This window comes from Peromyscus eremicus, chromosome 4 (assembly GCF_949786415.1).
Source record: "Peromyscus eremicus chromosome 4, PerEre_H2_v1, whole genome shotgun sequence".
NCBI lineage: Eukaryota > Metazoa > Chordata > Mammalia > Rodentia > Cricetidae > Peromyscus > Peromyscus eremicus.
In genome coordinates, this window is record NC_081419.1 from 63656564 (window position 1) to 63673580 (window position 17017).

At 36.9% G+C, this 17017-nt stretch overlaps 2 protein-coding genes across 2 annotated transcripts; both read right to left on the minus strand.

The window, feature by feature from the left end:
• Nucleotides 1–7533: 7533 nt before the first annotated feature.
• LOC131908254 (olfactory receptor 1052-like) lies at nucleotides 7534–8472 on the minus strand. Its single transcript, XM_059259305.1, has one exon. The coding sequence runs from the start codon at nucleotides 8470–8472 to the stop codon at nucleotides 7534–7536; it is 939 nt and encodes a 312-aa protein (XP_059115288.1).
• A 6694-nt stretch (nucleotides 8473–15166) lies between these two features.
• LOC131908255 (olfactory receptor 1052-like) lies at nucleotides 15167–16153 on the minus strand. The gene has a single exon (XM_059259306.1). It carries the CDS (start codon nucleotides 16103–16105, stop codon nucleotides 15167–15169), a length of 939 nt encoding a protein of 312 aa, XP_059115289.1. The 5' UTR covers nucleotides 16106–16153.
• Nucleotides 16154–17017: the final 864 nt, after the last annotated feature.

Below are 17017 nucleotides of genomic sequence, written 5' to 3' on the forward strand. Positions count from 1 at the left end.
TTTTGATAACTCAACCATTGATTTAACCTTGAAAAAATTAAAAAAACCCTCAAGACAAAAGGTCCAAGAATCAGTGTAGGCTTGGCCTTCAGCATTGAGAACAAAATGAATAGGTAGTAAATGTTGAAAGACTATATGGTTTTTATTATTTTTAATTTAATTTAATTTTTTGTTTGTGTGTATGTGCGTGTACCTGAAAGCAGGTACCTGTAGAAGCCAGAAGGGACTGTTGGAAATCTGGGAGTTGAAGTTACATGATGTACTGAACTGTTTGATGTGTGTGATGTTCACCAAACTCCAGTCCTCTGTATGAGAAGCAGGTGCTCTTAGCCTCTGACATACATCTCCAGCCTTTGAATTATTTTTAAAGCAAATGACAAATACAAATGGATATTGAAATGAATGGTTATGTAGAATTTTAAATGCTCTAAGATATCTTATCTATAATAGTTACAAGATGCTCCTGCTAAATTACACTATCATCTATCAAACTCTACCACTGGTACAAGAGTTTACCCCTATCAATTTATTTATTGGAATCAATCATTCAATATATTTATTTTTTGAAGTATTAAGAAATATAAAGCCTACTTAGAAACTGTAATTCATGTATTTAATTATAATTTCATATTGGATTCATAATTTTTTAACATCTAACTTACAAGTTATGGACAAGATGGACACATCTTATAGTGTCTCAGACTCAGTACATTTCAGTTAGTTTTCATGCTGGAAAACTATAAACATCCAACTCACATTTTATTTTCATAAAACAATTGTTCCTGCTTCTCTATTTTCTGTCACTTATCCTTTTTGTTGATGATTTCAGATGCTGCAGACTTTAATGTATAACTTAGTTCCCATTCCTTCACCGGAGAATGTAGAGAACATGACTATACCCCACTTACAGCACACATGACATCAGGAAGTAACAAGTTCTTTGTTAGAGAGTAGTTCCCAAAGCAATGATGAGTAGTCTGAAAACAAATATTCAAAACAAACCATTACAAAGTGATCTCATGAAAACAGAAATTACTTTTTTAATGCACTGACAAGTACATAAGTAAAAATGAAAGTAGAATGCACAGTTAAAGCAAATTTGTTTTTATACTGAGCACATCATGCCAAAGGGACTTGAATCCTGTTGTGTTTACATAATCATTTAATGTGCCTCATGTTCACAAAGGTTCCTATATATTTATTTGCACATTTAATATGAAGTTGTGAAATGACATCATATTCACTTGTCTGTCAATAAAATAACTTTCTTAAGTCTTACTGGAACATGCAAATTTGAAAAAGGAAAAAGTAATCTAATATGAAAAGCATAGGCATTATGTACATAGCTATATCAACAGACATACTTGCTCAAGTATCATGGAAAGATAATGATGCTCACATAGACTTGCAAAAAAAGTCTATTTCTCTTTCTGTACCCATCCATTTACTTTTAATATCTATTACTTTTACCTCCTTTGATGCTCTGAGTTCCATGACTCATTGATGCAGTGCTTTGGTTCTGTGATTATTAGTTTTACTGCTGAAAGACAATGTAGCACAAAGTTATTTTCGTCTATTGTGGACTCTTATACATATCATGATACTGATAACTGTTAGTGCCTTTGATAATATGATACCTCTTGTTGTTATGTTTAATTACCTTGCCCTGATGAAGTAGAAATAAAAACAAAATTAACTGTCATTTGTTTTATATAATTTCCTTCAAAGTAAATGTCCTCATTTTTCCTTAAACTTTTATTCATATTAAAAATATTTTATTGGTAGCATTATTTCTAAGAAGGCCACACAACAAAGTATTATCTATAACATTCTGTGCAATGGAGACTTCTTATATATAGACCTCTTCAAACTTTTAGCTCACGTAATAAAGGAGCTTGTCAGTTGCCACATTTGATCTCTTGAGGTTTATGTTTTAATTGTACTCTAAGGTTTGAATTTAAATGGAAGGAAATAGCTCCAATGGAGACATTATTACAACATGAGATTTTGGTTTCATTAGTCTGCTTGTGACATTTAAAAGCCAGGATTGAGCAACACTATAATATCAACACTATGGGCTTTTTATTTTATCTTTAGAATATGTTAATTTTATTCACACATTCACATTTTTGATAATTTTAAGATTTTATATAAAATTAGGCTGATATAAATAATGTGAATATTTAAAAAATGTGAGTCTACGATTGTATCAATAGTTATACCTTTGTGCCCATGTAATAATGTCTTAATCTTTCTGATTCTTGGTGTCTATGATTGCCCAGTGACAATACAGACATGTACCTTGCTTCACTTTGAAAATTACATTTGATGACATATCATAGATGAGGCATCTTGCAAAATGTTGAGACTAAAAAGATATTCAATGACTGACCTCTTCAAGCCTTTATCTAAATGGTTTATAAAATGTTTTATATTTATGCATAAATACTTATTACACTGTTTTCTCCAAGTGTGATATTTACAATCATGAAAAAAAATCAGTTTCTGTCAATTATAAAAGAAAGCACTACAAAGATTTAAAAATGATTTACTTTTTAGCTAAATAACCAAAAACAATGTTCCAAGACTCAAAGCTATGACTTACTGCTACATATCACTAAGAGTGAGTGGGAGAGTTTTTCATCTTACCACTATTGGTCCAAGCAGTTTCCTTAAAACCATGATTGCATTTACTATACCATGCAGAATATAGTCCCCCATTTCACAGAGCTCAGAGCTTTAGTTCTCAATTTTCTTTCTGTGCCTGAAGAACATTTCCTCATATCTTTGTATAATATTGCTATCCCAATATCTAAACATTGTTGCAAATATTCGTTTCTTAAAATGGCTACTTTTACATTTTAAAAATATTTATTCTTCTTTCATATAATACATGTTGACCACAGCTTCCCCTCCCTCCACTCCTCCCAGTTCCTCACCACCTCCCTTCTCCCCCAGATCCAGTCCACCCCGCTCAAGAGCTGGCCTTCCAGGGACATGAAATGAACACAGCATAACAAGATACAAAAACACTGGCTATAAACCCTCACATCAAGGCTAGGAATGGAAGCTAAGCAGCAGGAAAGGGGTTCGAAGAGCAGACAAAAGAGTCTGAGATACCTCCATGTCCACTGTCAGGAGTCTTCCCGAGGCATCAAGCCAAAAACCATAATATATGCAGAGGACCTAGCGTCAACAAGTGCAGGCTCCGTAATTGCTGCTTCAGTCTCTGTGAGTCCAGATGAGTTCCGTTTAGTTGATTCTGCAGGCTGTGCTCTCCTGGTGTCCTAGACCGCCCCCTTTCCATGGAATTCACTGAGCTCCAGCTCCGAGGAGAGGAAGGTCTGAGATGGAGAACTCCATCCAGGGTTCTCTCTCTGCCTAATGTTTTACTGTGAGTCCCTGCATACTTTCCCTTAAGTTGTAGGAAGAAGTGTCTCTGATGATGATTGGAATAGGCACTGATATATGAGTATATTGGAACGTCATTAGGGATCATTCCATCTACTTTCTCTCTCTCTCTCTCTCTCTCTCTCTCTCTCTCTCTCTCTCTCTCTCTCTCCTTTTCTTTCTTTCTTTTTTTTCTTTCTTATTTTCACCAGTTGTGTTTGGTTTAATAGATTGAAAAACAAATACATTCCAAAGTTTATTTTCTTTATAATATCTAATGTACAAGTGCCTAAATTGCAAATAAAAATTGTGTAAAGCTTGTATTTTTGTTGGTATGTGTAGAAATATTTGGAATGTTGTAACACAAATCTTTTGTAGCTTTGCGCCTTTCCTGGAACTCACTTTGGAGACCCGGCTGGCCTCTAACTCACAGAGATCCGCCTGCCTCTGCCTCCTGAGTGCTGGGATTAAAGGCATGCGCCACCACCACACGGCCTGTAACAGGAATCTTAAAAGGTCAATCTTAAAAGGTCGTCACCTTGCCAATTCCTCAGCTGATCCTGTTTCCCCAGACTGGAAGCCTCTGAGTCCTCAACCGGAATGAATCTTAGCAGAACTGCTGCTCAAAAGCCTAAAAGCTTAATCGACCCTAGTTCCTGGTTTTCACAACTTATATACCTTTCTGCTTCCTGCCATCACTTCCTGGGTTAAAGTCATGTGTCGCCATGCTTGGCTGTTTCCAGTGTGGCTTTGAACTCATAGAGTTCCAGATGGATCTCTGCTTCTGGAATGCTGGGATTAAAGGCGTTTGTGCCACCATTTTCTGGCCTCAATATGTACGGCTGTTCTGTTCTCTGACCCCAGATAAGTTTATTAGGGTGCACAATATTTTGGGGAACACAATATCACCACAGAATGTATTTAGGAATTATTCTTGTGTGGTAAAGTGACTAATGTAGGTTTTGCACCAAGATCCATGACTTCACTAGCACTGAGTGGTTGGCTAGGCTTCCACTACCAGTCACAGTTTCCCTATTGTTGAGTGGGCCTTATGTTAAGTTAGAGAGCTGTAGGTTACCATCAAGGCATGTGTTTCACTCACTACTGCATCTTTACCATTATCTTGGCATCCTGGTCATTGATGTAGTGCATGATACACTCTGAAAACTATGGAAAGTAGTTTTCAGGGAGAAGCCATTCAGCTCACTGCCAGCTGAGGACCTTGAGCCCTATTTCTGAAGCATACAGTTTCTTCAGCAATAGGTACATATCTTTGACTTTTGGAGGGCAACCAAGAGTAATACTAATAACCTATAATGTTTGGGAGATTATATACTCATGTATTTAGGAATACATACACACATGTTAACAACAATTTAAGAAAACTATCAGTTTGAAACAGAGCAAGCTGTAGCATAAGGGAGAGTTTTGAGGGAAGAAATAGGAGGAATAATAATAATGGAAACAGTACTATATTCAAGGATATGGCATGGTGCTTCAATGATGAACACACAGCACAAGTGACCAACTGCCCAAAAAACCAGTACAAAATAATAAGACAAAAGAAATTTGGGAGTAGTTGACTCCAGATGTGGGATGCTTTTGCAACAGAGTTAGTGATAAGGAATAAGTGAAGGTAATTAGGGAGTGCATAAGATTATAGTGAATTGTATACCTGCGTTAAACTGCTCAAAATAAGGTGGAAACTAAAATGAATGAAGCAATGCAAGAGAAATGCAATATTTTCAGGAACATTAACAAGAATATTATTAGAGAAACAAAGATCCTTGTAGTTTCTCATTGAGAACAATGATTACAGAAGAGAGAAAAAGAATCAAGTCATCAATTACATTGGAAACCACAATAACTGGTTGTGGAAGAGAGATACCAGGAGATAGAAATTCTAAGAATAAACATAAGCAGTTGGATAAATGAAAATCCATTGGCACATTTAATGTTTATTTATCTGCATACACTAATATTTGAGCTATTTATTGTTCTAGAAACATGAACACAGTTGTAGGTTTTTTGTGGTTTGTTTGTTTTTACAAGCTTACAATCACCACTCACTATGTACTACAGGTCTGTTATGCTGAGTGTTAGCATGTCCAGATGTGCTCCCCTGGTGTTGCCTAGAGTTGTCTAGACATGGCAGCAATGGGGAATGAAGATTTAAATGCTCTTTCAAGCAAGCCAAAAAAATGACATGTGGATATAAGCAACACATAGTTCTGAGGTCCAACTTGTTATTAAAATAAAATGGCATTTCAGAAAACTATATTATTTTGAGGAAGATGTTAAATTCTGATTTTTGGTGAGTTTCAGTATACTAAGATAAGTGAAGGTATTTGTATTGGTGTGCAGTACTTCTGTTCAACTGAAGGGTATAAAGTTTCCACGAAGGGAAAAAACACCCCCGTTTACTAAATATTCCAGTTTCCATTGTTCTAAATGAAAGAGGGTATAGGAGAAATATAAAATAAGTGCTATTTATTAATGTCAACTAGGAGAAGGCTTATTAATAAGCATGCAATAGTATGTCTTTGATTTTCATCTCTCAGAGTTTTGTCATGTCTGACCTGTGACCTGTGATCTGTGCTCACATCTTTTGACCTGAGTTGTTTCATCTGTAAAATGGTCCACTGTAACAAAGAAATGTAGAGTTTTCTTATGTAGTCAGTTTTCCTTAATTATTATTATTTATATGATTCTTATTCTCCTCTTCCCCTCTGTTCTTGAAGAAAAGTGACAATCCTATTTTAAAATAGTCAATGATGGAAAATGGAGTCAATCAGTTATAGAGGATATTAGATTTTTTTCAGAACCATCACTTGAGAATGAAAAGTAGATATCAGTGACATGAAACAATTTAAGAGACGACTTCTAAGATTCTGCAAGGAAAAAAAAAACTGTCAGAATGTTTGTACCTGTACTAAAGGCAGATGTTGGTGAAAACAGGGATGGTGAAAATTCATTCTTTGTGGCATCTTCACACAAGGAAGGACAGAAACTACCACAAGGCTTTTCCATGTGGGGTTTTATTGTTAGAAAACAAGACAGACAAACACACTTGTCGTGGCATGAAAGAAACACCGTGAAAGCTTCCTATCTGCTTTTAGTGTTGCACTAAATACCATTTGTTTTTTTCACATACACATTTCCCTCTCCTCTCTCCCCTTCTGTCTTTAAACTGGGTATACAGAATTCTGTACATAATTATTGAGAAAGTGGGACTTTTTATGAGTTTCAGATTAATGCAGAAATAGGCCCTCATCTATGTCCCATCAGTAAACTCAATATCATTTTTGGAACTACTCTCATCTCCCCAAAAGGAACTTGCATTTTAGAAGGGGCCAGTTGGAAAAAGAATGGTTCCTGTGATATTTGGAAAGGTCAGTCTTATTATATTGCATATTAAATATAGTGGGGTAATGTATATAATATTCACATATATGGCATATATGTGCCATGCATATATGGGATAATAAAATCACAGTGAATAATTAATTTAATGCTAATAAAAGCATTAAAAATTATATTTTTGGTTGTGAGCCTAGCCTTTAACGGCTGTCGGATAAAGCACAGAGACAAATAGCCAAACAAACGGAAACACATGAAATATGAACCAATGGCTGAGGGGTCACCAACTGGATCAGGCCCTCTGAGTGGGTGAGACAGTTGATTGGCCTGATCTGTTTGGGAGGCATCCAGGCAGTGGCACCGGGTCCTGTGCTCATTGCATGAGTTGGCTGTTTGAAACCTGGGGCCTATGCAGGGTCCCTTGGCTCGGCCTGGGAGGAGGGGACTGGACCTACCTGGACTGAGTCCACCAGGTTGATCTCAGTCTGTGGGGAAGGCTTTGCCCTGGAGGAGGTGGGAATGGGGGGCGGGCTGGGGGGAAGGTGAGGGGGGCGGGAGGGGGGAGAACAAGGGAATCTGGGGCTGATATGTAGAACTGAATTCTATTGCAAAATAAAAATTAAAAAAAAAAAATTAAAGGCCTACCGTGAATGTATATTTGAACAAAAATTGCTTTCAAAATTTCTTACTTGCCCCTGCTTGAAACACTGTAGGCATTTAATCACATCTTAGTCTATAGAATAAAGAAGCATGCCTTATACATCTCTGTCTGGAAATCCATAGTCACTGAGAAAACACTTTTCTCTTAATCATTCTTCTCATGGCTTCTTTGGCCTCTTTGTTTCTCACGCTATATATCAAAAGGTTCAGTACTGGCAGCAAAAGCGTGTAAAACACAGATAGGATTTTTTCTGTGTCCTGCGGAAAGCTTGAGCTGGTTCCCATGTAAGTCGATATCACAGTTCCATAAAAGAGCGTTACTACAGTTAGGTGGGAGGCACATGTGGATAAGGCCTTATAACTTCCCCTGGCAGAATGTATTTTCAGGACAGTGATAAGAATCCCTAGATAGGAGCCGACTACTATCAAAAACGTCGTTATGGATGTAGCTCCAGAAAGAACAATGAATAAAACCTCACTGTGGCGAGTATCTGAGCAGGAGAGCTGAAAGAGCAATGGAATATCACAGAAATAGTGGTCAACGGCATTGGGCCCACAGAAAGTCAGACCCAGAAGGCTTTTCAGGTGGGTGAGTGAGTTGGCACAGCCCAGCAAGTAAGAGGCAGACACCAGATAGATGCAAAACGTGGGGGTCATGAGACCCCTGTAGTGAAGTGGACTGCAGATGGCAAGATACCGATCATAGGCCATTGCAGCCAAGAGGAAGCATTCTGCAGTCAGAAACATGTTGACGAAGGAATACTGTAGGAGGCAGCCGTGGTACGAGATGGTTTTTTGATCTATCAAGTAGTTTATGAGCATTTTGGGAAGAAAGACTGATGAATAGCAGAAATCCAAGAAAGCCAAGTGGCTAAGAAAAAAGTACTTGGGGGAATGAAGCTGGGCAGTAGCTGAAATTATTATGATAATCCACAAATTGCCTACAACAGTAATGACATAGATTAAGAGAAACAGCACAAAGAGTATAGTATTCAGCATAGGGTCGTCAGTCAGTCCTAGGAGGATAAATTCACTTATCACACTCAAATTTCCATCAGCCATTGATGTGATTCCTTTATGGGGGATCTGCAAAGAACCAGAGGAAAAAAGAAATGACCAGAGGGTACAGTTTACAGTCATGAAATCATTCTATTAGCATCTTCTAAGAACTTCAAAGCTTTCATTATCAACTATAATAATACAAATCAAATTCAAATTAGCCAAGTATGAAAAGTCCGTTTTTAAAATAATTTTCTTCAACATTCCTCTCATCAAGGAATTAAAATTAGCATTATGTGCCGGGCGGTGGTGGCACACGTCTTTAATCCCAGCACTCAGGAGGCAGAGACAGGTGGATCTATGTGAGTTTGAGGCCAGCCTGGGCTACCAAGTGAGTTCCAGGAAAGGCGCAAAGCTACACAGAGAAACCCTGTCTCGAAAAACAAAAAACAAAAAACAAAAAAAACAAAACAAACAAAAAAAATTAGCATTATGTGTCATATGAAGGAAGATGTGTGAGAACATGAAATACTCTTTGAAAGACACAATAAGAATCAAGTCTTTATTTTTTTCCTGGTAGAGAGTGTAGTCAGTGGGTCATGGGTAACAGAATATTCTAAACTGCCAGAATAAAAAAGATGGACTTTGCCTTCCAGGGGTTAGTACCTACTATGGAAGAATAAAACAAGCAAGCAAACAAAATTCTCTCAGCATTTACTATGTAGGTTAAGACATCAAAAGAATGTTCTCTATTCAATTTAGGCAAGTTAAACAGTAAAATACAATATAAATGTATCAAATATATTGCATGTACATATATATATATTTATAAGTGTAAACAGACACATACAATAACATCTAATTAAATGTAGAGTGAATAATAAAAGAAAATGAGACTCAGAGTCTGGATTATGAAGCAAAAAGAAATTATAGTGAGATATTTCTTTCAAATAACTTGTTCCGCTGTTCCACAAAATTAGTATTTGAAACAGTAAATAGCACTTACCATAAACGATCTGATTTTCTGCAATTTTTACCCTTCAGTGTGGATTTGAAAACAGCAGATATTTTGTTCACAAGGCTTTGAATTTTTCTTTTGTCTTTTAATCTCTGAAGTCAAGTGGACAAATCAATTTTAAGAAAGAACATGTATACCTATGACCCAATTGATGATTTATAGATTTAGCTTTTAATTCACAAAATTTAGATGACTAGGCCAATTTTATTTTAAGATATGACTTCAAATAAATGATGCCATTTGTTGATTTATAACATACTTAGAAAGTGGGAAAGCAATGCTTATGGGAAATTCTTAACAAAGAAATTTTAGAAATATATAATACACTGGGTTACAAGAATTTTCAGTAAGACAAATCCAGAGAATATTTTTCATAAATTTGATAGGAAACTTCATTTTAGCCAAACATTCATAAATATTGTTTTCCACAATCAATGTACCCAGATCATCTGAGAAAGAGGTTTCCCTGACTTTTAAAATAAGGTAAAGGATGATAAGGTAGGGACTCAAATTTCAAGCCAGCTATTAAACAACAAGGCAAATATTGCAAATTAGCATTGACTTTCTGTACTTTATTGAAACTGCAATAAAATTATGGCTTGTTTTCCACCAGAGCACTCAGATTTTTATAATTAAGTAGATTTATCTGCACACTTATCTCAGTGGTAAGTTGTGGATGTAATCTAGAAACATCTGGGAAATTGTCAAACCTAACATAGGGTGTCTAGATATTCACTGCTGATAGATGTCTAACAAACACAGAAAACAAAGAAAAAGTAAGCATGTGCTGAGTAACTTCACAATGGCATTTTGGATTAATCTATTTTAAAAATAATTTTTGGTTTAATAGTATTCAGCATTTTCTTTTAGTAAGTTTTATTTTAAGAAAACTGAACTTATCATAATTCCTATGTTTTTGTTCAATTCGGTGATTTCATAAAGGATTTTTAAATTTACCTAATTACAACTTTGTCTAGACTATTTTCTTTTCTCTTTTGCTTAAAATAATTTATATTTCAGTAAATTTATATTAGAGTCTAAAATGTTTTTCTGATAATGAAGGAAAAATTTAATTTATTGTTCCTTTACTCAACAGTTTATAGGAATTTTTCTAGATTTGAAAAGATTTCAACTACATTCTCTTTTCAACTTGCAAAAAATAAAACTATACACAACTAAACACAGCTATCTGAAGAAATGTAGAACATGCCTACAGTGTGTCTCAAGAGTGACCGTTGACTGTTGCCTTTTCCTGACTCTATTTCCTGAAATTTATGATCAGAAGGACTAGCACCAGGTAATCTTGTGTCACTTTATATTCATGTGTTGGGGACATTGCTCATTTTGAAAACCTGTGAAGTTATTTATAAATGCTGTGCTGTAGTAATCAAGAAGGACACCTACCTGGTGTGAAGGAGCAGAATTGGTCCATCTCTAAATTTCCTTACTGTTGAGTTTATATTTGGCTTTTTGCCTTTGGAGGATGCAATCCCCAGGGCACTGTAAACACTGGGATTCATTAAAAAAGCTTCAGGTAGCCCTGAGGAAGTTAAGGACTTTGCTATGTTCCCAAATATGTAGCACAAAAAGAAAAGAGAAACATGAAAAAATATTTTCTATTTTGAAATTATAATTTACCTATTTTATATGTGTAAATTACATATGATATATATGTATGCATATATATATATATATATATTCAATGTGAAAGCACAAAAGACTTGGATATGATTTAATGTGAAGTGTGTATGTGTAGTTATGCTCCTCTGTCTATTTTCATATAGTAGATACTGTATGATGTTTGTAATACAGCCAATTAGGCAACCTGGATACATTTCTAAATCAACATTTTTGTCACAATGGAACACTGAGTAGCTAGAATAATTGAATAATGGATTAAAATAGTTAAAGAGTAAATGCAAGCTTTAATGGTATTCTAAATATTATTAATTGAAGATAGTGTGCATAATTAAGTAGCTAATATGTCATTGAAAACCAAATCAAATAAATAAATAAACAACTGCTTACAAAAGTGGCAGTAAGACCGAGCAGTGGTGACTCATGCCTTTAATCTCAGCACTCAGGAGGCAGAGCCAGGCAGATCTCTGTAAGTTCCAGGCCAGCCTGGTCCAAAAAAAAAAAAAAGTGGCAGTAAACTTAGAATACTGACTTCAGTATCTACAATAATTTAATCTAATGTAAGGTGAATAATATAATTGGCTTTGCTAAAATGATTATTTTTTTAAGTAAAAGTGTCAAAAAGTATTTCTATTTACTAAATGCTTGCTATGTTCTGGGCACTCATGGCAGGGTCTTTAATCAACATATAATTCCATTTCAATGTTCTTTCTTTATTTATATATTTAAATTTCAACATTTCCTACATTCCTTTCCTCACTTCAAAAACTTTACATACACCCCCTCCCTGCTATCCTTCAAATTCATGGCCTCTTTTTCCCTCAGTTGTTATTGCATGAATATGCCTTTTTGTAGATACATTCATCTTCCCAAATATAACCTTTTGAGTCCATGTAACATTATTTGTATATATGTTTTCAAGGCTGACCATTTGGCACTGGACAACTGATTGATGTGTTCTTCCCTCAGGAAAAAGCACATCTCAGAAGAGCACATCTCCCTCTCTGAGCTTTTATCAGATGCTTGAGGCTCTTTGTCTAGATTTGAGGTCTCAAGGGCTTTTCCACAACCAGTTTGGCATGTCCATTTTTATTGTCTTTGTTCAGCTCATGTTTAAGGAGTCATGTTGGTAAGACTTTACGGGTGTAGCTTCTTACATACCTGGGAGACACAATCTCCCAACACACTTTATGATCTTCTGGTACTATAATCTTTCTGTCCCCACTTGCACAATGTTCCCTGAGCCTTAGGTATTGCAGTGCTTTGTAGATGTTTCCACTGGGACTTGGCTTCACAGCTCTACATACTGTTTGGCTGTATTTTTCTGTAGCAGTCTTCTGCTGCTGCTAAGAGACACTTCCTTGATGGGTAAATATTGCACTTAGGTTTTATATAGATTGTTGTTAGTGATTATGTTGGTTTAGTAAACTGCTGCTTGTATATTCTTTCCAATAACCGTGATTTTACCACTACTGAATAGTTAGCTGTTTCCAGTACCACGCATGGTATCAATTTTTTCTTTTTTTTCTTTTTTTTAAATTTAATTTAATTTTATTTTACAATACAATTCAGTTCTACATATCAGCCACGGATTCCCTTGTTCTCCCCCTTCCCGCCCCCCTCGCCTTACCCCCCATTCCCACCTCCTCCAGGGCAAAGCCTCCCCCGAGGACTGAGATCAACCTGGTAGACTCAATCCAGGCAGGTCCAGTCCCCTCCTCCCAGGCCGAGCTAAACGACCCTGTATAAGCCCCAGGTTTCAAACAGCCAACTCATGCAATGAGCACAGGACCCAGTCCCACTGCCTGGACGCCTCCCAAACAGATCAAGCCAATCAACTGTTTCACCTATTCAGAGGGCCTGATCAGGTTGGGGGCCCCTCAGCCATTGGTTCATAGTTCATGTGTTTCCATTCGTTTGGCTATTTGTCCCTGTGCTTTATCCAACCTTGGTCTCAATAATTCTTGCTCATATAAACCCTCCTTTTTCTCACTAATTGGACTTCTGGAGCTCCACCCGGGCCCTAGTTGTGGATCTCTGCATCCAGTTTCCTCAGTCACTGGATGGGGTTTCTAGCATGACAATTAGGGTGTTTGGCCATCCCATCACAAGAGTAGGTCAGTTGGGCTGTCTCTCGACCATTGCCAGCAGTCTATTGTGGGAGTATCTTTGTTTTGTTTTTTGAGACAGAGTTTCTCTGTGCAGTTTTGGTGTGTGTCCTGGATCTCATTCTGTAGACCAAGCTGGCCTCTCAAGTGCTGGGATTAAAGGCATGTGCCACCACTGCCCAGCCAGCCTGGTATCAATTTTATTGAGCAGTAATTAAGTCCAATTGCACAGCTGTTGGTTACCACCAAAGTATGTATGTTAGTATTCAGACCCACTTCTTGGAATTCTGGCCAATAAGCAGGTAATACCCTAGCCTACTGTAAGAGAAAACTCCTCTGCCCTGTCCCACCTCTGCTTTTCTCTATTCCCATGAGTTATGCACTACCCCCACTCTGTCTTCTCTCTCCCTCCATCCTTCCCTACCCCTCCCCTTTCTCCTTCCTTCCCTCTGCTTCTCCCTTCCTCCCCCAATAAACTTTCCACATGGTTGCTTTGTCTGCGTGTTGTGAGTAACTTTTCACTGCTCCACCGCAGCCCGCCCGTGTGTCTGCATGGGGTGTCTCCCTCACCCACCGGGGCACCTTGGCCCAACCTGTCAAAGCCTCCTGTATGCTGTTCCATAACACTGTGTGCCATTACTTCACCTGTAGGCTTATCATAGGCATCATGGGAGGTGAGACTGTGAATTATTTCCATCCTTTGCATATTTGCGTAGTGCCTTCGATACCATGCCGCTGTTTCTCAGGGAGTCGGCAGTCCTGTCAGTTATACTTCATAACCTAATTTACTTCCTGCTAATGAATTCCATCCTTCATCATAAACTACTTCATAAATGTTTGGGGGATTTTTAACTTGCTCAGTTATCTTCAGCAATCCTTCAACAGGGAGGAACTTCAACACTGAGCTTCCTCGATGTCAGATTCCACATGTGGGACACAAGAACTGCTCATATCACCCCCGTGGATGGAAATGTGATCTGCTACCAAGTTCTTTTTCAAAACCCCTCTTTTAAATGAAAATTCTACACAAAAATTTTTTTGTCATATCTTCCCTTCCTCCAACTTCTCTTAGATCCTCCCTACATACCCAACATACCCAACTTCACGATTCTCTCTCTCTCTCTCTCTCTCTCTCTCTCTCTCTCTCTCTCTCTCTCTCTCTCTCTCTCAAATAATCCCCAAAACCAAAAGGAGATAAACAAAAATCAAAACTAAAGGAAAAAATAAAAGCAAGCAAACAAACAAAACAACAACAAAAAACAATAAGGCAAAAGAATACCAGAACAAATGTTAAATCTCACAAAATAATCATTGTGTTCTTTGTTTTATATTCCTAGACATGGGTCTTTTTCTGGAGTGTGGCTGAGATACTCAGTGACACTTTATTGGAGAAAAATGATTTTCCCTTTGCCAGCAGGGATTAATTACAAGTGGCACCTTGGCTGGAATTGGCATCTTCAAGATACTTTTAAAGAAGCATATTCACTTTATAAAGTATTAGGACTATAAATTATCAAGGAAAAAAGTTTTTAAATGTAGCTGGCTATGTTCTAGTATAACAACAATATGGTGTTGGAAAATTATTTATATTGCTCAAAAAAATGAATAAGCTAAGATATATCTTAAATGTTGTAAACACTATCTTTTTATTTTTTCTTTTGTGGTATCCCTACTGGTCAGTCTGAATATTCATATTTTATGTATGTATATTTTTCATAAATAAACATATTTATATAAATTCCAATTCATAATATGAGGGAATAAAGATACTGTCAATTATATCAGATAACTACCCTAGGACAGAGTCTATGGTTTAGGTTAAACAACAAAACACAATCCATGCATTTATTGTATAATATTACTGAGTGTGTTTTCAGCACTGTACAAAACAATGTTCAACTTGAAGGAATACTATAATTCCAGTTATTTTAACCTTTATTGAAATTTTATACATTATTACTTACATCAATATTTTGTATATCTTTGTCATAAATCAACAAGAAAAATGTTTCATCTCCATTACTCTTTTCACAGCATCCTTTACTTCCTTGTTCCTTAAACTGTAAATCAGTGGGTTCAGCATGGGAATCACCAGGGTGTAGAATACAGACACCACCTTCTCTTGTTCTAAGGAGTATTGGGAGCTTGGCTGAATGTAACTGAAGCTGATGGAGCCATAGAACAAAGTCACAGCTGTCAGGTGGGAAGCACAGGTGGAGAAGGCTTTGTGCCTGCCGGCTGCTGAGCGGATCCTCAAGATAGCAGCAACAATGAAGATGTAGGAGACCATCACCGTCAAGAAGGTAATCATCGCAATGATGGTGGTGAAGACCAAAAGCAACAGTTCATTCATGGAGGTGTCTGAACAGGACAGCTTCAACAGGGGAGGAAGGTCACAGAAGAAGTGACTAATGACATTTGGCCCACAGAAAGACAGCCTCATTAAGCCAATTGTATGTGTAACTGAATTGATTAAACCTCCTATACATGATCCCAACACCAGTGCAATGCAAACCATCTTAGTCATGGCCACTGTATATAGTAATGGGTTCACAATGGCTACATATCGGTCATAAGCCATTGCAGCCAGCAAAAATCCCTCTGTGGTAAGTAGTGATACAAACAAAAAATATTGCAGGATGCATGCAGAGAATGAGATAATCTCTCTTTCTACAAAGAAGTTCAGCAACATTTTAGGGGCAAATATTGAAGAATACCATGCATCCACAAATGACAAACAGCTAAGAAAGTGATACATAGGTGTGTGGAGTTTAGGCGTTATGTAGATCAGAAAGAACATTCCTACATTCCCTACCAAAGAGACGGCATAGATCAACAGGAACAATATGAAGAGAAACACCTTGAGTTCATCACGATCTGTCAGTCCCAAAAGGATAAACTCAGTAACAAATGTAAAATTGACATCAGCCATGTACTTGTATGTCTTGGTACCTGTTAATGATAGACTCAGATAAATTGGTAGTAACAGTAGAATATTAATATCTTAGGAATTTCCAAACTAGCCATATTATCCTATTGTTTTTTTTTAACACACTGTTCTGTTCCTTTTTCATAATAATGTCCATGATTAGCTAAAGCAAATGATGGATTCTTAGGTAAGTATACATTAATATTCAATTCTTAAGCTTCACAAAGACCTAAACAGAAGTTCCTGCTAAGGACAGTAAAAGCCTCATTTATAAAACATAAGAACTTGCTGGGCAGTGGTGGTGCACGCCTTTATTCCAGCATCGGGAGGCAGAGGCCGGTGGATCTCTGTGAGTTCGAGGCCAGCCTGGACTACAGAATGAGTTCCAGGAAAGGTGCCAAGCTACAAAGAGAAACCTTGTCTCAAAAAATCAAAATAAATAAATAAATAAATGTAAAACATAAGAACTTATGCTGGAAATTTAATATGTGTCTCCATTTTTTATTCCCCTTTTATTATTTTAATTGGCATTAATAGCAGTAATGCAAAATATATCAACACATAGCACATGTTTAAAAGATGAGATAATTTAGTCAGGCTGAACCTCAGTTGTACAACATTGTGTACCATGGTCATGAACCTGTATACACACTGGTATATTACCTATATCTGTATTCACTTTATTCCTTCAAAATTAGTTCCTGTTCTGTGTGAGTGTATGTATGTGTGCACGTGGGTTCATGCACATGCATGTGTACACATGTGTGCAGGTATGTATGAGTTTACGTCTGTGTGTGTGTACATTTTAGGATATTAAACACAAGACCTTGTGCATGATACTTCAGTCTTCTATGAATCCCTTATACCTGTTTGCTTTCTGTTTAACTGTGTCGACAAGCAAAGACCAGGCATTCA